The sequence below is a fragment of the Cicer arietinum genome, chromosome 5, assembly GCF_000331145.2.
Source record: "Cicer arietinum cultivar CDC Frontier isolate Library 1 chromosome 5, Cicar.CDCFrontier_v2.0, whole genome shotgun sequence".
Classification (NCBI taxonomy): Eukaryota; Viridiplantae; Streptophyta; class Magnoliopsida; order Fabales; family Fabaceae; genus Cicer; species Cicer arietinum.
In genome coordinates, this window is record NC_021164.2 from 73,942,983 (window position 1) to 73,966,262 (window position 23,280).

At 32.3% G+C, this 23,280-nt stretch overlaps 1 protein-coding gene and 1 long non-coding RNA gene across 3 annotated transcripts; one reads left to right on the forward strand and one right to left on the reverse strand.

The window, feature by feature from the left end:
* Window positions 1-806: 806 nt before the first annotated feature.
* On the reverse strand, window positions 807-10,039 carry LOC101489638 (uncharacterized). 2 transcript variants are annotated; one of them, XM_004501339.4, is made up of 14 exons: window positions 9,716-10,039; window positions 9,104-9,230; window positions 8,748-8,994; window positions 6,578-6,619; window positions 5,956-6,027; window positions 5,690-5,825; window positions 5,391-5,548; window positions 5,078-5,162; window positions 4,546-4,715; window positions 4,145-4,306; window positions 3,332-3,481; window positions 2,248-2,508; window positions 1,636-1,908; window positions 807-1,182 (listed from the first exon to the last, which is right to left on the reverse strand). In XM_004501339.4, the coding sequence occupies exons 1-14, from the start codon at window positions 9,774-9,776 to the stop codon at window positions 955-957; spliced, it is 2,172 nt and encodes a 723-aa protein (XP_004501396.1). In that variant the 5' UTR covers window positions 9,777-10,039; the 3' UTR covers window positions 807-954. The 2 variants fall into 2 exon arrangements, with proteins under 2 accessions (XP_004501396.1, XP_073225149.1); XM_073369048.1 differs by lacking the exon at window positions 6,578-6,619.
* An 8,922-nt stretch (window positions 10,040-18,961) lies between these two features.
* On the forward strand, window positions 18,962-21,399 carry LOC101489431 (uncharacterized). The gene is made up of 3 exons (XR_189863.4): window positions 18,962-19,247; window positions 19,362-19,438; window positions 20,997-21,399. It is a non-coding gene; the product is annotated as an uncharacterized lncRNA (long non-coding RNA).
* The last annotated feature ends 1,881 nt before the right edge of the window (window positions 21,400-23,280 follow it).

The window sequence follows — 23,280 nt, forward strand, 5'->3', positions numbered from 1 at the left end:
TCATGTAATTCAATGATAAGACTTATTAATTATTTTTTGTGTACCATATAATTGACCGGCAAAATAATAGTAAAATAGAAATGATCTTTATGAATGTTCCCGTAGTATGACAAATTTTCAAATATTTGATACTTTATTTAAATTTTTATTTTATCTCATTTTTTTGGACGGATTATTTTATCTCATTTGTTAGCTTATTTTTCTTGAAAATAGTCACATTCATATAAATTTGTAAATATGATTCACTGACAGTAAATATTTTGTCGGATTGTCTAATTCAGATCAAATATTTGAATCATCTCTACCAACACATCAATGGTTTTTAGAATATATTTAAGAGAAAAAAAGTTTGACAGAAGAAAAAATCATGAGAGAGATAAAGAGATGATGAGTGTGTAAAGGAAATACAGTGAAGATGATCCATTTTAGTAAATCTTACCTAGTATGAAAAGTGAGCAACAATACAAGTATTTCAAAAGATGCATTTTCGTGAATCTTAACGCTTCATATACGTTTTTTTTTATAAAAAGGAGCCCTCCTATGAATCGTGAGGCTCATACTTGTATCTCTAACGTAGTAGTTCTTCTGCATATAGCATTAATAGCAAGTCTTTTAAAAGAAAAAGTTAGAACTGTTTTTAACCGAAATATTTCCAAAATCTATTTAACCTTGCGCAATTTTTTTGTTCTGGGTACCACTATAATCACACTACCGTTGCTATTACAAAATATACATTACTTTTTAACGACATTTCTTTTGCGGCACACAACTCTTTACACACACATTCATTCATAAACCCGAAGCTGTGACAAAAAACCACAAACTGTTGTGTCAAATAAATAAACAAAAAATTTGTCAAAAAATATGAAAGCATTTATGGCAACAAAATTAGAATATTAGAATTTCAAGATAGCTAATTTCTAGTTCACGTATGTCAACAGCTGTATTTCTACCTTAATCTGATAATTTGTGTAGGAATCTCGAGAAATAAAGCCAAAAAGCTACCTGCAATCTGTGACTAGAACACAAAACTGAAGCTGAAATAATGTCTAAAGCAAATTTGTGAACCTCGGGTTTCACTGCCATCCGAATAAGCATTGCTGTCCATTCCATTGGCGCCAATTTCACCACATCACGAGTGTACTGAAAGCCTTTTCCAATCCTACTGAGCAAAGCACGCTCCTGAAATGTTCCAGATATATATAGGAAACCCCATTTGACAGAGAAAATTAAGGTCCGTTTACTTTATAAAAACATCTCTTATTTTCATTTCTTAAATTTGTGTTAATTTAACTTGTTAATAAGAATATAAAAGTCTTTTGAAGTGAACATTGTCTAAATTTTAGAAATAATGAAAATATAAAAAAATAAAACTATTTTAACTACTTCCGAAAATACATGTTTGTTAACTAGGATTTCATTTTTTTTGTTCTTTTAATGACAATGGTTGACTTCAAGAGTCTTTCATCAAGGTAAATTGAACACACAATATTTTCACAAAGTAAACCAACCTTAGTTATTTAGGTGATAGTAGTTATTAGTGCCAACTGGCAAGAGTTTAACAGCCATAAGAAACTTGGCATTTCCCTGGATATATACAGACACATGAAGATTAAATTTAACAAAAGACTATACCTCAAAGAGGAATGTCCTCTGGCCTGGAGGCTTCTCATTTAATGCACAATCAATCACTTCATCTTGCAGAAACACATCAGCTGCTTCTACTATATCTCGAAGAAGGAAATAACGAACTCTGTGACCCTTCTCCGATAATATGAATAATAAAAGATCTTCAGTGGAATCAACAACTGCTTGCATGTCAAATAATTTCCAAACAGAAGGACTTGAAAACTTTTCAGGACTAGGGTCTCCAGTTAGCTCTGAAGCTTGTTCAGATATTGCTGCTACCTGACACAAGAATGGCGTTCATATTTTATTATTATTTTGAATAAGCATTCATATTTTATTTAGTCCAAAGTTGTATAATAATTTTATTCAAAAGAATATTCAAATTTTAGTGTAGAAGCAAATGGGATTTGCATTATACAACTCTGATAAGCAAGCACGGCTGAAGAGAAGTTATGATATATCTTAGTGATCATTTGGGGAAGTTATGATGCATACAGCGCTAGTTATACTTCAACTTTGTGAATTTAAAGTTTGTGAGCTTTCAAGAACTATTGGGATGAACATTCCACATGACAATTACATTGTGTGGGAGAGTAGAAAAGTCAAGATAGATCATACCAGGCGCTCTAGCCGGTTCCACCTTATCGATCCATTGTTACGAATGACAAGTTCCCTCAATATTCTTCTCATATCAGGACTTGGGTCTGCTATTAGTCTCCCAATGACAAAAGGATATGCACTCTCAATGACCTTAAATTCAGGATCCAGAACTTTAGCTGTCCCTTCTAGTGATCCCAATGCTCTTATAACAAGAGCATAGTCTGGTGGAAGGGAGAAGTTAAATTCATACATGACATCATATAGTTGGTTCATGATTCCCTGAAATCCAAATAAAGATTAAACTTTAAAATACAAAGTGCCATGATACCCTGTAACTGTGCTTTATATAGGTATAAAAACAAAGGGCTGATTGTTAAAGACATTGTGAGGAATGGATCAGTGAAATATTATTTTAGTAAATAATTTTGAGACTTTCAAGCCCAGCACCAAGAAATAAAACACAGCAAGGCAAATTTTGGAGCACTATGATATTTATGTCACCAGGCAGCTGGTAAGTTGGTGAACTATTCAAAAGCCTAAAAAAAATGACAAACGCTAATTGTCGTGTGTACATCTTTGTGTGTGTGGTGGGTGAGTACATGAACTGAAAATTTATTCAAGTTAAGAAGAAAAACAAGTGCAAGGTCATAGAAGAATATACTCTCCTAAAATATAACCCCAAAAAAAAAAAGCCAACCCAATAGAAAGGCTGAAAAGTTAATTAACTGAGTATCGCCTACCGGTCTTTATACATATTTAAGGACAAACAACAACAGAGAAAATCCCGACCAAAAGCCATCAGTTGAACTCCAACAAGATGCTAAGAGACTACCTAACTCAAAGCAGGGATTACATCAAAAAATTATCCTTGAAAATTCAGGCATTCCTATCTCTAACAATGATCACCAAACAGAAGCATAGAATGTGCACAGCTAGTCCTTCTCAATGTAGTTCCTACCAAGCCTCTCAATTGACAGATGACAAAATGCTCCGAACAATCTGCTTTGGGACTTAAGTTTGATGACCAAAATATTATACCAGTTACAACCATTACCCAGCAAACAATTAATCCTTAAATGTGGGATAAAACACAAAAACAAACCTGGAAATCTTGAGATTCACCGGTCCGATCAGAAAAGGATGCTCGCAATGCATCAGAAACTAAATGTATATCAACCCCTTCAGGAATAAATCCCAAAGAAAGGAAGTCATTGGCCAAGCTCAGAGAGTCGCGATTAACAAAGTGCACAATCTGAAAAAGAGAAAAACTTAGTACCAGACACAAACAGTTAAGGAACAATATGTATCTCAGGCTCAGCAAGGTGTAATATCACAACGTGGAGAGACTTTAAAAAGAAATAATAGCTATAGAGACAATGTGTGCACAACAGGTGCATTTCATCCAAGAGAAATAAATGTATCAGTTATCTATAATGAAAGGGTTTCTTATATATCCGCATATCATCTACATTGGCCTCACAAAAGAAATTTCCAGTAAATATGCACACATTTTCTTGTAAATTATGCAACAGTCATTTGGGTTCTTTCAATTTAGAAAACATGGACACAGACCCTCGGAGAGAGATCATAAAAAAGTTATTTGCAAATGATAAAGAACTTGTAAAGTAGTGAAAATCTAACACACCATTGATCACAACTATGAAGAACATTCACTAAATTGACATGAATCACCCACATTAATGTAAAACTCATACATATAAGTACGATACGTCTTATGAGGAGAAAGAAAGAAACAATTACTGTATCAAAGGTTGACATGTCTAACACCCATGTTGCACATTTTTTAACATATTTTTTCCCTTAAGAAATGGCAATAAAATGTGGTGGTAATTATATCGCATTAATTAATTTACGTTACACCCATTAAAGTGAGTAATGCTCAAAAATTTATCACCATTTGAATAAGTCCAGTACGATAATGCCTAGGAATATCCCCCATCATTCCAAAGTCAAAATATGCAAGTGATCCATCCTTTGTCGCAACAAGGTTTCCCGGATGAGGATCAGCATGAAAAAAACCATCCTCAAGCATTTGCCTCAAAGAGCAGTATAATCCCTACAAAGTCGTGAGAAAGATGCAAGGAACGTCAGTTGGCAGTATTTGGCCTTTTAAGTAAACATATGCAGTTAATGTATAGCCAAAAGAAAATGTGTGTGTTTAATACTATTCGTAAATGTGTAAGCATACTAATTTAAATATATACACAAAGACAGAAGAGCAAAGGCATGAAAGTGATATATCTTGCATGTAACCTGTCGTTAGCATGTGACCGAGAAAACTTATGTACTTCATACCTGGTCAATGAGTTCCCTTCTGTTCAAAGAAGCTTTAATCAATCCTGTTTCATCTGTAAGCTTAATTCCATCTACCCACTCCATAGTCAGTATAGTGGAGCATGTATAGTCCCAATATATTTTGGGAGCTTTGACCGACTTCGTTCTATTGTTTTTTATATTACCTCCGCCTGCATTTTTGAGGCCTTGTACATCAGCATCTATCAAAAAGAATCACTAATCTAAATTGCATGCTAAAGAACTATGCCTCATGTAAGTAAAGAGACAAAAATGTACACTGCCCTCTCATATATGAGTAACAATCATCAATTTTGAATACCAGCAAGCTAGGATCTTCATATTTAAATTGCTCCGAAGCTAATATTAAACTTATAGGAAAAATGCCTCAAGTAACATCGGGTTAAGCATTGAGCATTATCCAATTTCGAACTTGGGATCACAACATATGGTTGAACACTTAAACTATGCATATTCCAGAAGTGCAATCAAAGAAAACTGCAAATGAAATTTTTGCCACGGATGTTGAACTTACTTGAAGAGAAACAGTAAAGAGAAGCAAAACGTTCTGCATTTTTTCCCTCGAGGACATAATCAATTTCATCAAACATGTGCCTGACCTGTTGCATTAATTTACAATGAGTAGTATATAAAGTAATTGCAATGTAAACTGAAATATAACTGTCTCCACAGTAGTCAGCTGGTGTAATGATCACACTAACACTCGTGCGAAAGTAAAACCTAATCATTTGAAATGGGTTGCATAAATTAGCTTGTCAACATTAGGTGAAAAATAGGTCATATACAAAGCAGACAAGATCTGTGCGGTCTAAGGCAAAGGAACTCACCATTTCATTAACTGCTACTAGAAGATCTTTGCGAGCCTTTGCAAACCGTTTTAATTGGTCCCCGACCATATGGAATAGCAAAGCATCAAGGGTCAATGAAAGTGACATTCCAGGCCTCTGAACTTTTACAGCTACCAGATCTCCAGATTGCAGGTGAGCTGCAACACTTGAAGCAACAAAAGTAAACACTTCAATCTTCCTCAAATGTGTCCATTACTCTAAAACTTCAAATTTTAGAACAAGAAGCCAAAAGATCCGCAAATCAGAATAAAATTGAAGTTATCTCTATGGCAACAAACCTTTATAAACCTGCCCCAATGATGCTGCTGCAATAGGAGCTGGGCTAATGTCCCTAAAAATTTCATCAATAGGAGCACCAAACTGGGTTTCGATTGATCTGATTGCAACATCAGTTGGAAATGGAGGTATTTGATCCTAGCATGAATAAAATAATTAAAACTTTTTATTAATACAAGTTAGCAAAAACAGGAGCATGACAATGGTCAAGATATTAATTACAGTATTGATTGAATGCACTGAAGTAAAATGGAAGAGGCCATTGTACCTGTAACTTGGCAAGTTCTTGACAATATACTGTCGGTAATATGTCAGGCCTAGTGCTTAATGCCTGCCCGAGCTGTTATCATGTGCAGAATATGTCAAATAAAACAACTGGATTGATTTATTTAATATAATAATTATACTTGTACGGTTGTTCCATTCAGTATATATAATGTTGTGATGATGACAAATGAACTCCATATTCAAGTGTTTTCAGAAGAAAAAAAAGAAAAAATAACAACAAAACCTCAAAAAATAATCTGATATAATAAAAGAGGGGAACTATAGTTAGAGGTTAAAAATTGTAAACATAATTATTGAGTTCTATGAGTAAAGATAAAAATAGATAAAGGCATGGTGAATTTTTTGAAATAAAACAGATAAAAATAAACATTGTGATCAATAACGTTATAAAAAGCCATTGAAACGGTCAAGTTATTTAACATTAGGAACTAGGCAATAAGTTGCTTCAGAGTAATAATAAGTTTGTATAATAAAGAGAAAATAATGCTAATGGAAAGTGCATATGCCAAACTACAACAGAACAAAAAGAGTTAGGCAAAGACTAAGAAAAAGATATGATGAAACCAGAAACGAACAGGAAATAATCTGCGAAAGAAACTTGCCTTAATGTAGAAAGGACCCAAGCGTATTAGAGTTTTACGAAACTGCAAAAAATTGTATTGACATCACTGTTCATTCCTGTCAGGTTTTCACTATTAAGTATTAAAAAATGAATACACACTATTGAAATTTGAAGAAGAATTGTCAGTGGAAGAAATATAAGTGGTTCGGTAATTTTTGTAGTGCTTAAATACATAGTCGACACTTGAAGGTACATTACAAGACAAAATTATCTTACATTGCCAACCCTTTACCAGGATAAAGCAGGCACATGGTTGTGATTTTAATTTGAAAATGTACACAACGGTTTAAATTTATAGTCTTAATTATGAGAGCTAGGTATTTTGTAGTAAATTTGTTTCCCTTACTGACACTACTAAACTTGACACGATTTTTTTCAAGTATAAGAATGGAAAAAGTTATGGATTTTGTCCCTAACCTGCCAGGAGTGCACTGCACAAATACAAGGAGACGAGGCAGAAAAAAATAAGAAATTGAAGGGAGCAGCCAGGTAGCAAGGAGTGAATCTTGCTGATCCCTACTTGAGTGCTCTGGATTACCAATGGCTTCATGTTAATCTTCCTCAATGAGGAACCATGGTGGTAACAAGGGATTACCCACAACCACAAAAAACTACAACTTGTGACTTCGAATAACACCTTCTACTTGTTGCTTCCAATGGAGATAACTTTTCTCAACTAGTTCCACATAAATTTGATGAGAAAAAGGTTGTGATTAGTGGATCGTAGAAAATAGCGGTTTGTTCAAGTTCCGCTAAATAGAGCTACAGTGCCACTATAGCCGCTATTTGACTACATTTTGTACTACATAGCTTATCGCGCAACAATAGCGATTTGTTTAAATTCCGCTATGCTGTAATCGCTATTTATCAGCACTGGATGAGAAATTTGTCAAAGCAGAAGTTACAGTGAGAGATTCAGGGAGGAGAATGAATTTCAAGGAGAAATCATGACTCTCATGAGTCACGAGGTTTGGATTGGACCAAGTATCAGCTCATGACACTATTATAATTTGGAGTCAGTGAGAAAGTACGAGAAAAGGTATGAAAATGTATAAAGAGAATTTGAAAATTTTCAGTCTAATCTCGCCTATATTTCTGAATGAATGAGAGCGAAGTTAGGTCCAGATACGAGTGAAGACGGTATTTTGTAATAACTAATTGTGACAGAAAATGTAATGAGCAACGAGTTATAACAGAAACTTAGGGTCCGATTGGTTAGAGGGAATGGGAGGGGAGGGGAGGAAATATTTTAAAGAGAAAACCTCACGGGAACATGGTAATGATCTAAATGTAAAAAATTTCCTTGGAACTTGTATTTTCAACTGTTTAAAAATTCAAACATTGTGTTTTTCAATTAAAAAAATCTACTTTTAGTATCCTTAACATGAGCCCTCATGACCCCTATTTTAAATAACGTTTGTTTGGTTCAGATTTTAAGAGGGGAGGGAATGGGAGGGGAATGGAGGTGACTAAAATCACTTCTAAATCATTTAAAATCTCTCTTCTCCCCTTGAAGCAAACATAATTTTAGTTAAAATCTCTCCCCTCCCCTCTTTTGAACCAAAGATATCTCTACCATGGTAGTCAAAATTGTGATCCGGGATGTAGAATTGTCTGCTTCCACAATCTTGCAGGGCTTGGTCAAGTCTGTGCAGAAGCAAACTTGAAAATTGGTAGGCACGGATGGGATTGTCATGATAAATCATAAACTCGTGAGATCGATCAAGTTTTCCAACCCTCAAACAGTGACAGAGCAATCGGGCTCGCTGGTCGAATTCATGACACATGGCTTTGGGGCAAGAACCCAGCCATGGAAATGCCTATCCAAACATAGACTTAGTTCTCTATTTCTCTACAGTATCAAGGCAATTTAGTGATTATTTTTAGTTTATAAGGTTCAATTATTCGGTGACTGCAAAAATGGAGTCGTGAGGTCAGCCTTTAGTACAAAATAAGGCTGCCAATAATATATCTATGATGGATCCAACTCTTTCCTGGACCCTGACCCGTGGCTAATTCTAGATCAAATGCATAACAAATTAAACGGATTAATATATTATCCCAAACGAAAAGTAGTGGGTGTTTGTTTTCTAAGTGCATATGCATAGGTGTATGGAATTGGAAAGCAATGGCAACAGATAATCCATTACCATAATTGCTCGTTTTTGCATGTCTTTGACGAACAACTGCCACATTGTTAGACTTAACACATGAAATGAAATAATTGCAGCCCTGTACAAAGCCAAAAAGGGACCAAACCGGTATACGGCATTGAAACTTTTAGAGCTATAAGTTCCAAGAGTAAGCCCAAATTTATTTTCCAGCGATTCCCTCCTCATCCTTGCATAATCAGCAGACGGTGTTTCACCATGCACACTGGTGAAACCCGTTGAATATCTGCACCATAATCCCCCCACATACAAAATTTGGAAGATCACAAAACATAACCTGAACAAAACTATTTTATATTAATCAAATTAAGTGGAAGGAAACAAATCTGACTCACGAATTACGATGCAACAGCCAAGAAGGGGACCAGCAATCCAACCCCCTGACAACCTCAATACGTCTCAGATATTCCAGAGGCGTGCATTTGCCTAAGATAATCTCAGCTGCACTCTCTTGCCGTAATTCTGCAAGAAAAGAAAGAAGAAAAAAAACATTCACACTCTCAAAATGTGATCAATGTTGTCAAATGTGGATTGCAGAAAATAGTGGTTTGCTCGCATTGTGCTACACAATAGTGCTGAGGAACCACTATTTGACAATTTCGCACGAAATAGAGTATCGAGGAACAATAACTACTCGTTTAAATTCAGCTACTCTAATGCGCTATAGCGGCTATTTAATGTGAGACAACAACGACCTGTGACCAAAATAGATAACTCATTATTCCATATAACAAATGGTATATGATACGGACTACAGAAATATCAAAATTAACCTAACAGACATTAAATTCAATTATTTCAGCACGTAAACCAAAATAAAAAGCATCCAAAGGAAATTGCGTAATCGCGATGGAATCGATTGAAGTTTTCTAGGGTGTAATGATCAGAGGAAATAAGCAAAATATTTGTAAGCGGTGAGATTGAAGAAAGAGTTGAGGAAAAATTACTTGCGGTGATAGAAATGGCGCGGGAGTGACGGTGGAGAGTGGCGAAGGCATTCCTCCTCATTGATGTGCGGAAGGAAAGAGCTCAGTGTAGCAGAGTGGAGGAAGGGGAAGCATGAGAAAAAGACATACACCAATTGTTTGAAAAAATGCTTAGTCGAAACGAAGAAGCCATTGATTGGATTCAACGTATAGCGGAGGTTGGTGTGAGAAGCTGAAAGCATAGGAACTGCCACGTCTGGTGTAATATGAAGCCACTTGGCAGTGGACACCGAATTTTTTTTTTGGAGATCGTAAACTGCCTCAAGGGGTTTGGAACTGGATTTGAAGTCACGAGGAATTTATTTTTTTTAGAATAAACCATCAATCTTTTTTTTATTTTTTTATAATGGAATAAACCTCAATTTTGCCTTTACATTATATATTCTCTCTGATTTCATCCTTTTCAAGTATAAAAATATCAATAAGTAGTTGTTAAATTATTTTTAATATATTAAGTTAGTTTTTGAATTATTATTTTTTCTCTTATTTTTAAAATAATTATAAAACTACAAATTAATAATAATTTAGAGGTTATTTATTGTATTTAATATTTTCGAGATCAAATATAAAAGCGCAAGAGTATTCACTAAAATTAAAAGAAAAACAAATATAATAGTAATAATAATCTATAATATACATAAATATACTTATATAAAGTAATATCTTATTTTGGTGTAGCCTATCTTATAATCAAAAATATTTTTATCATTCTCTACCTTCTCACATAAAATTAACCACTATTAAGGATAAAGAAACGTCAATAAACAATAAGTAAAAAAATGTAAAAAAAGGATTAAAAAAAAGGATATTGAACAATAATAATTAAAATAAAAATTATACAAAAATGATATTTATGATTAATATAAGTTAACTCAAACTGAAAACCGGACAAACGGTGGAGCTCGTGGACCGTGGTCTATACGCTAAAATAATAATGGATTTGACATGATTTTTAAAAAATCAAAGTAATCAATTTTGTGAAGAAAAGAGTAACAAAATAAGACTTCTTTTACTAAAATTTATTAAGATAAGATAGAAAAGGATAACATTTTTTTTTGGGTGTACTAGAGGATCAAAGGCTAAAGAGAAGATAAACAAATTAACGTAAAAATTTATTGACTTAATTGCAGTTTTAGTTCCTCTATTTTAGTCGAGTCTCGAAAGTAGTTCTCTCATTTTGTTTTTCCTCAGTTTTGGTCCCCAAACAGAATTTTGGTCCAAAACTTGATGAAATTTCATTTTTTATAGCCGTACTACACCATTTATGATCATAGATTTCATGTACAATTGTTGCACATGAGATCTTGAAGTATGGTGTGACTTAAATAAATGCAAAAAAATGAAATTTCATCAAGTTTTTGACTAAAATTCTGTTTAGGGACCAAAATTGGGGAGAAACAAAATGGAGGACTACTTTCACGATTCAGCTAAAATAGGGGGACCAAAACTGCAATTAAATCAAATTTATTCTATATCCCACTTTTATACTTATATTCTACAAATTTATAAAAAATTAAATATAATTTTAATTTCTTTTTTATTATTTTATCAATTCAAAATTATTTTTTTCTTTTATCATTTCATCATTTTTGGAGCTAGTAAAAAAAATTACGGTAACTTTCGAAAAACTATTGAGAAGATTTTCGGTAGATGCATTACTTCTGAAAAAAAATTTATAAGTTTTCCGGTACCAGAAAATTTTAAAAAATATTTCCGGTAATGAAAGGAAAAATGTATACTATCGAAAAATATTCTTCAAGTTTTCCGAAAAACTTTATAGACAAGATTTTCCGTACATACCATTTTTTTTTTTATAAATGTTAACAAATATGGATAAACCGCTACTATTATTGAATAAAATATGCGTCGATACTACAAATATTTTTTACACATATCAGATATAAATAATTAATATTAATATTGTAAAAATATATTTTTATGATTAATTATAATTTATTTTATTTTTTATTTCTGATACTTGATACAATGGACGCTATTGTGAATTGGGTTAAAGAAATCAGTATAAAAAATAAAGTGAATGTTATCATCTGAAGATCACATATAGAGACAGAAGAGAAAAATATGAGAAATAAATGAATATTAAATTGTGACAAATTAAGAAAATACAAGTGTGTTGATAGTTTAACTCGAAGTTCAACAAAAAAGTGTGGTTGTCCTTTTAAGCTTAGATCAAAACCATTAAAAGATAGTTCAAGATAGACAGTCAAAGTAATTTGTGGAGTTCGCAATCATGAATTACCTGATACTTTGGAGGGACATACATTTGTTGGACGCTCAGATGAAGAAGAAAAAAAAACATGTTCATAATTTAACAAAATATATGTTGCACTGAGACACATATTACTCTCATTGCAAGACCAAGATGAGAACAATGTCACTAAGATCTCACAAATATATAAACAGATGCCTATGATTCGATGGCACGTGAGAGGTAATTGGACAAAGATGCAACATTTATTCAAGTTAATTGAAGATACAAAATATGTGTGTTGCAATAGAAAGCGTGAAGACTCAGACATTATGATATATATTTTTTGGGCGCATCCAGATTCAGTGAAGTTGTTGAATTTATTTTCGGTTGTGTTGATTATGGATAGTACCTACAAAACCAATAAATACATAATGTCGTTACTTGAAATTGTTGGTATAACATCAACATATAAGAAAATTTTTGTTGGACATTAGAAAGACTAAGAGAATTGTTTGTTACACAAAACAAATTTCCTCATGTAATTGTGACAGACAAAGATCTTGTGTTAATGAAAGTAGTTGGTATTGTATTTCTACATGGTGTTAATTTGCTTTGTCGATTTCATATCGATAAAAATATTAGAGCAAAAATACAAACAATATATCTTAAAGGATAGATAATAGTTAGTATTGAATATGTGGAAAAACATTATGTATTGCAGTGATGAAAAAGAGTATATCATGCGCTTGCACATGTTTAAACAATCATGTGTCAATGATAAAGTGTTTATTGACTATGTGAAATGAACTTTATTAACTCTTCATAAGGAAAGGTTTGTTGAAGCGTAGACAAATCGATTGATGTATTTGGGGATCACAACGACTAATTGGTATGTCATGTGACTCTAACACTTCGATTTTGTAATTTTATTATATATTGTTGGATTGCTCAATGGTGACAATTTACATGTAATGATAGGGTTGAGTCAACTCATTTAAAACTGAAGTTAATGTTGGAATACAACATGGGTGACATGTGTAAATCTCAGGAGGCTATGAACAACATGATAAGGTTGCAACATAAAAAAAATAAGAAGCTCATTTCAAAAAAGTTTCTATGATGAAGAACGTGAACACAAAAATCTATTTTATTAGAGATTGAATATATTTGTATTAAGAGAAGCTCAAATACATATTGCTCAAGAATACAAGAAAGTTGAGTGTGTGGGTACTGACAAATCTGTATATGAGTGCTCTCTCAAAAGAACATACGGATTACATTGTGCTTGTGAATTAGCACGACATAAATTGATGGGTGAACCAATTCCTCTAGATTATGTGCATATTCAATGGAGAAAATTAAGCATGAAATGTGAATTCACCCAAGACACAAAAAATGGATCAGAGTTAGATACGTCTACTGAGATAAATGCCTTATGGAAATGCTTTCAATCTTAAGAGAAGCTCAAATACGTATTGCTCAAGAATACAAGAAAGTTGAGTGTGTGGGTACTGACAAATCTGTATATGAGTGCTCTCTCAAAAGAACATACGGGTTACCTTGTGCTTGTGAGTTAGCACGACATAAATTGATGGGTGAACCAATTCCTCTAGATTATGTGCATATTCAATGGAGAAAATTAAGCATGAAATGTGAATTCACCCAAGACACAAAAAATGGATCAGAGTTAGATACGTATACTGAGATAAATGCCTTATGGAAATGCTTTTAATCACTTGAAGTTTTAGAAAAAATAGTGTTGAAGAGTAAGGTGCGTGAATTTGTTTTCCAACTACAAGTTCAATGTGTCCACCACCTGAAAAAGTTAAAAGCAAATGATAGGTGAAAAAGAGTAAGGGCAAGAAGTCGAATGGATATGATGTATATCGAGACCCTTCTTACTTTGAGCATGTTAATGCTACATATTGTGAAGATCATGGTTATCAACCATCACAATCATCAAAGAATAGACATTATCTTTCATCAAATAAACAACACTCTCAATCGTCTCAATTGTCAAAGCATTTGTTATGGAGATAATTTTATGATGTTATTCAACGATACATTGATGACATATTTGATGTGGTAGCAGATGAAAATTGTGGTTATCGGGCTATTGCATCATTGCTTAAACACAGTGAGGAGTCTTGGTCTTTGGTCGGCAATAATTTGGATCAGTAGATTGTTTCTCATATAAGTCCATATGATAGACTGTTCCCATGGCGCATTAGAGAAGTAAGATATTCGTTGAAGATAACAAGCTTAGGTCTTCACCCCATAGATAAATAGATGTTTATACCTGGTATAGGTTACATGATAACGACAACATATTATATTATTCTCGTCACGATTGATCAGACATTTTCTATGACTTTCTTTCCTATGAGGGGTTCACATTCAGGATCGGAAAAAAATATTCGTATGATATGTATTGGTTTTGTTGATGGAAATCACTGGGTTCGAGTAAAATTATCTTATTTTCTTATGTATTAATTTTTTAAAATAATCATTTTTTAAAAATAATCAAATGATCTTATTTTGCATTAAATATGAAAGATTGATTTCCAATGACAGGTATTGCACCAGATTGAAAGTAATATCGCAACGATGAAGCAATTTCTTGGGCGATAGCATATACAGGACATCTACAACACTAGGGGTTATTTATTAGGCCATTTGCCACATGTGGCACAAATTCCATTTAAAAACCCATAGATGCAGTTTCATTAGATCAAACTTAATGCTTTAAATTTTTTATAAAATCACTTGTTATTAGTTAATTTTAGTTTATTGTTGCTATATTTCATCTTGTATTTTATTTTCATTATAGTTCGTAACAAATAATATAAAGTAAACGACATAAAAATAATGTTAAACATAGATGAATATGAAAACAAACTAACATTAAAATTCACAAACACATTGTTTATAAAAGTAACTATTAATTAGTGTGACGACGCGTTAAATACAAAGCTTTATAAAAGTGAATATACAAGTCATCATCTGAATTAGTTTCATGTACATCCAACCCCTGCTGTATAAGATCACCTATATGCGGTATGATATATGATTGTGAAGTAGAGCCATCTGTAGCGGTGGTCGGGACACCAAAATCTAGGACCTGAGGTACCCCATCTGGTCGCACTAATAATAGATGAGATATCTAGTAGAACCACTCCAAATATCTCTCTTGACACTCATGTGCATACGTAGTTGGATGAATCATGTGAAATATCTCGGTGACATGGGTCACATATCCAATCATTCCACATTTGCATCAAATAGTCTATAAAGAGTTGGAGGTGGCAGTGGTGGAATATGTTGGATATATCCAAATTGTTTCAAACACCTATCTAGTAGATAAGTCACTATTGTGCTGCATAGTCGGAGGTGACAAGTGTATAACACGATATCATCAAATAGAACAATATCCCTATCATCTTCCCATTATCTCCATATGACTTCAGCAGGCGTCAACGTGTCAATCATATGTCTATACTCAGGGATCTTGTGTTTGCCTTGTTTGTAGATCCATCTATTCATTCAGACAATGCATTAAACATGAGCGCCCTGGTCACCTCTTTTACAAATATATGGAAAATATTTGTATATCCAACATTGTTGCAAATAAAAATTAATTAATTAATTATAAATATAAAAATAAATAATTAAAAATCATAACAATTATATGTATCCACCTAACTGTTTGGTGTCGTAACAACTGGCATCACAAAGGTAGTCATAAAGGATTACCAGTACAACACTACCCCAAGCTGATATCTTCCTAATCTCTGAATAAGGGAATGTAATTTGCATCAACTAATTTATGACTTTTATTTGCAAAAATAGTACTCCTTACTAGATTCAGCAAATACGTCCGAGCAGCACAATCAAACTGTTGGACTGCACATTGCATTTTGAATACCTCTTTCAGCCAATCTAGTATGTAGTGTACACCTCTGTTTTTTTTTTTGTCTCTCTCATATCTCTTTAGGAGGCACTCCTAATAAAGTACTGACAAGATTACATGACATTACTCTATTTAGGTTAGGTGATGGAGTGTAGAACTCACCCCTAATAAGAACGCCTAACAAATTGGTAACATTGTCTACCAAAGTAATCGTCATTTCACCAAATGACATGTGAAATGACGAAGTCTTTGGGTTCTATCTTTCCGCAAAATCATAAATCAAGTTGTTGTCAATCATTTTCAGACTCCTCCACTATAGTGGTCCTAACACATATAAATTCACTCATGTCTCTATACTTCGCGGGATAATGGGTGGAGTAAATTGTTGCAATTTTTTTCTATGGGGAACAATTTTTAGCATTGGTCGCTCTTGCATACAAATAAAATGTGTGATATTAAATTTAAATATATAACATAAATAATAATTAATTTAAATATTTTTAATGCACCATAAATAATAATTAATTTAAATATTTTTAATGCACCATAAATAATAATTAATTTAAATAATTTAATACATCATAAATATAATTAATTTAAATATTTTTAATACACCATAAATAATAACTAGTTTAAATATTTTTAATACACCATAAATAATAATTAATTTCTTATTTGACCAAACCACAATCTTGTTGACATGTGATGCGGACATCGAGTAAGGATCGACAAATCATACGGTCCTCCAGGATACCGTGTTAGTTCACCCTCACCCTTCATGCTGTACAGGTCCCTCCTACTGTACAAGTACCTCCTCATGCTCCTCATGTACCTAATCCTCCTCGTGTACTGCTCGATCCTCCTCAGGGATAGATATATGAGCATGTTTTCCAGGTCATCATCTTCCATTATAACTTGTCGTGTGAGATTCTATCGGAAGAACCATTTCCGGAACAAAATTCATAGACGATGAAAGTTCAATGCCACGTATTCTTCCTACAATTTTGCCGTCTCTACCTCTCGCACCCTACCGACTGAAAAAAAAAAGTTAAAATAAAATAAATTAAATAAATGGTAATGAAATAAAAAATTAATTTAAAAAATATAAAAAAAAAAGTCAAACAACTACCGGAAAACTTGTTGGTGAAATTTTCCGGTAGCTTCCGGAAATGTAACATTTAAGTTTTCTGGTATTGTAAGTTTTGCATAAAAGTTGAAATAAGTTTTTTGGTAGTTTTAGAAAAGTTCAAAAATGATTTTCGAAAATGATTTTGTACCGGATTAAAAAAAAAAATTTAAAAAAAGAATTATTTGACACTCACTTATATTCCGAAAATGTTGAAATGAAATAAATAGTCACTTTTAATATATATAAAAATATTTTAATATTTCCTTTATATTTTGGGACTAAAATTTTGAGCAACAAACTCTGCTAACGAATTTGGAGAAGGAAACGCAAGTAATAATTGTATAGTCAAATAACATTGTTTTCAAGTAACCTGGAGAATGCTTGTCAAAGACGAGGAGCTATGTTTGGTTTGCAAATGGTTTCCCTTGCGGTTAAACGTGAGAGAATTTGGCAATCCTTACTCGCCAACCTCTAGATTCTATGAATTAGTATTGCCAGAGAATTGATCATCCATTATGTTATCTTGAGTTGTATAAATTAGAATTTTAGAGTCACTTATCAAATTATGAACATTATTCTTCCAAGCTATGTGTATGACATTTTCCAAAAAAATTAAGCAATAATGGATTCAGCAAAACACGATCTCATTGCAAGGGAGATTATTATGGAGCAATAAGTTGACATATTCAATCTCCAGGTTCAACTATAAGATATAAATTTTACGAATATAAAATAAAAATTTCAAATCAATATGTTAAATTTAACATAATAGTACAAAAATGCATACTAATTTTTACTTGTATAAAATATAAATTAAAACACCACAAAAAATTAATAAGAAAAATCTTAAGTATTACACATGAAATTAGAAGATATAGTTTAAAATTTATTCGGAGAGTGATTCGGTCATTAGAGTTAGTACGTTAAATTATGATGAATATTTTTATTATAAATTTTTTTCGTTCACAAATATAAATAACAATTAAAATATATTTAATTAAAAATTTAGGTCAAATACATTTTAATTTTTTCTTATATTTGTGATAAGAGAGAGTAGATAATATATGCAAATCAAACCTACAATAAATATAATGAAAAAAAAAAAATCAATTCCTACTAATTTTTGTAAAAAACGGTGTGTTAAGAAAATTGCTTCAAATAAAATACTCTCTATTTACGAACGAATGTAACTTTTGTTTATTTTAATTATAAATATATATTTAAATATATTTTAATTTATTTATTTTGATCAAAATTAATTTTTAGCTCTCATATTTTTAAAACCTAATTTTTCATCTTCTATTCTACAAATTATAATATTTTGTTGGCCTCTTTTTTTTTCTTCATGATACAACATGACTTTCTTATTGTTTCCATCACAAACTTTTACCTAGTTGGTACTCACAAAGGTGTTCCTCAAACTTGTCAAATAAAAAATAGTGAAATGAATAATAATTGATGATGTGCATTAAATTTCATCTAATTCACGTGTGTCATGTTAGTGTCATAAAAAGATCGAAGAAAATTAATAAAGCTGCATAAGTCGTAAAGAAAGACAAAAAAATTATAATTTTAGAAATAAAAAACTAAAAAATAATATTGAATGAAATAAAAGATAAAATATACTTAAATTTAAATAAATAAAATAAGAAAGAATAAGAGACGAATAAAATAATAATAAAAATTTAATAATTATACATTTATATAATAAAATAATATTATCTAATTTTACACCGTCGTCTAATAAAAATCAATTATCTTTTTATGTATGTATACATTATAACCGCTTATTTTGATTAGGACAAAACCAATTTTATTATGTTTTTGTATATCAACTATTAATGTATACATATGATTTTTTAAATATTATTATATTTTATATTGATAACTATATTTTGTATTCGATAATAATGAAAAATTAAGATGGATAGTTTGATATTTTATTTATTTTTCATTATTAGTTAGTGCACATGTACAAAGTCCAACTCGCATCCTGGGGTGGTTCAGCTCTGGGGTTTTCCTTTGTAGCACTGTGAGACAGATTTCCGAAAGAGGAAAATAAATTAGGGCAAAACATATCCTTCGTGGAATCCGTGATCGAAACGAATCACTTGGTTCATTGTTTCGTTTCCTTGCGTTTTGTACAATGGCGCACCAGCAACATTCGTCGACGCTACCATGGATGCTCGATGCTGTACCTTTATTCGTCGTTCTTCTAATAGCGGCTCATGTTCTCGGATTGGTAATTTTTCTCTTCACATTCCCATACTTCATTTTTTTTCCATCTTGGAGCCAATTCCACTCCCCTTATTTCGATTCTCAAATCACGCATGTTTATTTATCCGTTTTATCGCAGGTATATTGGATTTATAGATTAGCAACCCAGAAACAGCCACTGCTGAGGCCAAAGGCCCACTGAAGGAGGAGAAGAAGGTTAGCTGCTTTACGATGTTGTTTTCATGATATTTAGGCAGTGTAATTATTTGAGTTTAATGGATATGCATGATTACCTTAAATTAGTTTTATATTGACATCCAATATTAGTAATTTATTTTCCTTTGTCATACCATTAAAGTGAGGTGAAGTTGAGTGATGTGACGGAATAGGTGAATCTCTCATTAGATGTCAGCGTAAAACTCTGCATATGCTCTTTTCTCTAATTATTTTCATTTTATAGGTGTTGTTTCTAGTAGTTACGATTTGGTCTAATGTAAATGGAATGGTTTGAACTTTGAAGTTTACTTTCATACTATCTTTAGTATTGTCTCGTCGTATGATTATTGCATTTGCTTGTATTGTGGATGTTCATGTATACCAAAATAGTTTTACATTGTTTGAGAATTGATGCTAAGAGTAGTTTATAAACACTCACACTCTTCAACCTGTTGATGCGCCTTTTTACGAAGGACAAACCTGTTAGGGCTCACACAAGATCAAAAGCAGACAATATGTTGAAAAAGTTTGAAATAAGATTTGATAGTTGAGATTTAATTTGTTTTACGTTGATAGAAGTTTTGAGTTTAGCAAATTTATAAATTTTCATCCCTTTTCTTCCCCGTGTAGTTCCATTGTGATCTATAACCCCGCATTTTGATTTCTCAGTATTTACGAAGATCTAAGTAGGAATCACTGTGGACATGCTATTTGACTAAATGAAAAAGTTTGAAATAAGATTTGATGTTATTTGGAAATATTGCAAGTTGCCAAATTAGCACGATATGGCTCAAGAATGAACTACTAGTACATTAATGGGGATAAGATAAATATTATTGAGTACTTTTTTAGTGCTTCAACTTTGGGTACCAAGTACACTTGAATATTCTCTTTTCGCATGCAATTTGAAGGTAGCCATTTCTAATTTCTACTATCCTAAAAGAAAAATAATCTCCATGATTATTGAAGTTGCGCATATAGTCTGATCATACTAGTATTTATCATGACTTTTTCAATCATTATGTTGATAGAAGATGCCGAATATTGCAGAGAAAAGAGATTATTATTTTTTATTGGGATTTATTGTGGCCAGATACTTTGTTCTTTGAAGTTCCAGGCCGAAACTGTGTATAGAGTATATTAAATCTTGGAAGTTGGAAGAACATTTGAGCAAATATGCATCTTTAGGTGTGAAATGTGCAATGCTACTGTGTTTGGAAATTGAATACAGTTTTTGCCAAACTATGATTTCGATTTAAGCAGATTCTAGATGTAATTGTTGACAAACATCACCCACAGTACTTCGATCTTTCTTTGTTTAATTGGGAGTAGGGGTTATGGTCTTTATGGATGTGAATGAATGTTTCAACAACCACGGGTACATATCTGTGTGACATTAGATATAAGCCTGAAGTCTGTGTTGTCTATTGTATGTGTGCTATGTACTTATTTCTCCTAATGCAACTAGGACAGCACTTATCGGTTGTTAAATTGAAACCTGGGAAATGAAAATTGAAACGACTATCCAGCAATGTAATTTAATCTGTTATATTTGCAGTAACCAGTTTGCATCCTTGGAGAAAGGAAATTTTTGCTGCTGACTACTTTGGGAAATTGCAATGCTCGGAAATGTCAGGCTATAAAATTTTGATCATTTCCCTGTAGGTCATCTAAGAATTTTGTAGTATCAATATTTATAAATGGTCCTTGCATAGTTGCATGTGTTAGCTCAAGTTAGTTGTCTGTTTTCACTAGTTATTTATTGGTCGATCTTCCTTTACGGCCTTGGACAAACTGTAAGTTGATGAAGTGCATTATTAGGAGTTGAATAAATAGTGGAAATTTCTGGTCTGATACTTGTTATTTTGTTGGGATGCTTTATGCTGTATGTTCCTTAAATGGCCAATTCTATGATGTACATGTGAGGTGAGTTTTTCATCATGCACGTGTTTGTTTGTTTCTACCATTGTACTATTAAGTCCCACCATTAAAATCAAATGAGATATGATGGAATTAATTGATCCGTTTGGTGGAAAATAAACTTAGTGCGCAAAACCATTTTACTTGTAAACGTTATACAAAGCCTTAATAATATACTAGAAGATTGACCTTGTATATTTGAATAGGATGATGTGTTATTTTGTAAATTGATAGGTTCCCTAACCTTGCCAATATATTTCTTCAATATTACTTACAGTGAATAGTTATTGGAACACAAGAAACACACGCATGTATCCAAAAAGGCACTGAAGTTAATAACAAGTTTTATTAGTGCCGATGAAAATTGGGAAAATGTGGAGATTTGCTGTCAGTACTTGCATAGTGTTTCATCATCTAAGCAGTACAGCATTTTTAACGAATCTTACGGGAAAGGCCAAACCAAAACGCAACTGTGTTAGAAATGCATTGTTTCATCGTAATTCATAAACTGTCAAGTGTTGCATCCTACCTTTATTTCTCATGATTGTAATTTACAGCTGTTGCAAAAGACTAGCTCTAAAATATTTGGTATAACCGACATCAACAGCATGAATTATTTGTCATTCTAATGACTCATTTTTAGCGGCGATCGCGTGTGTCTCTATGCTGGGGTACCTTAGTTGCGAAGATGGCTTGGTGACTATAATTCAAAATCAAGTACTAGTACTTTTTTTTTAATACTGTTGTGATTATGGAGATGGGTATATAAAAAGAAAAAAAAACAAATAAAAAAAGCGTCGACAAGGAAACCATCCGTAATGATATGATGCTTAGCTGGTTGGTTTGTCTCTGTGTGGCTTTGTGACAGTGACAGTAGGTGTCAAAATGAACTGCCACGTGCTCAAAAGTCTTCTTGCGGAACCATCCAGTGAGAGCAAAACCCTTCCATTTCAATCGTTTAATTACTTTTCTGCCCATGGAATTGTTATGAAACTACACACTCAATTATAAATGAAAGTATTTATGAAATAAACATATGAAAGTATTTATGAAATAAACATAAAGTATTTGCACGACCTATCAGAACCGTGAAATATGCCAATACAACTTACCATGTTTGATAACACAAATCTGTTATTCGATTAATCTGGTGAAGGAATCCAGAACTGTATACAACAAACAACCGACGGCCAATAAGTGAGATCAATCGGTTTCGTATGAATAGTAACAATACTCATAAATCATAAACTAATGGACTTGTGTAACAAAAAAGTAGTACTCTTTGGAGTTCCTTTAAGTTTAGATTTTCATTTAATCTTAACATTCCATTTAATCTATCTATTACATTCTCTTGTATGCTTGTGCGAGAAAACCCGCAAAGAAAAATCAAATTGTGTCCTTCTATCTACAAATAGGACGATAAAATTAGTGTTACTACAGATTTGAATCTTCTACACTTTTTGTATTGTGCATCCATTCTCAAACGAACAATTATGTGCTAAAAATTGAACCAAGAAAATTATCCATAAGAAAGCACCAAAACATAGTTATCAAATGGTATATTTACAATACTACATATGTCTATTATGCTAGCTTATTTCTCTCTCTTTTTTTGAGGCATATTATATTAGTTTCTATACAAATACTACTGTTTTAAAAGCATATATAAATGAATTTATATATTTCACCACTCAAGGCAAATATAAACTTCCGTCTCAAATTTAATGAAAAACATTCATATTTAATTTTCTTAAATATAATTAAAAAAAAATATTTTCACTCTATTTTATGATATTATTCATGAATTTTTTTAATTAATGTGAAATTAATTTATTTAAACAAAAATTGAAAGTGAAAAAGCATCACTATGAATAATGACCTCCCAACCATGTAGACACCTAGCATTCCAAAAAAATATTCTG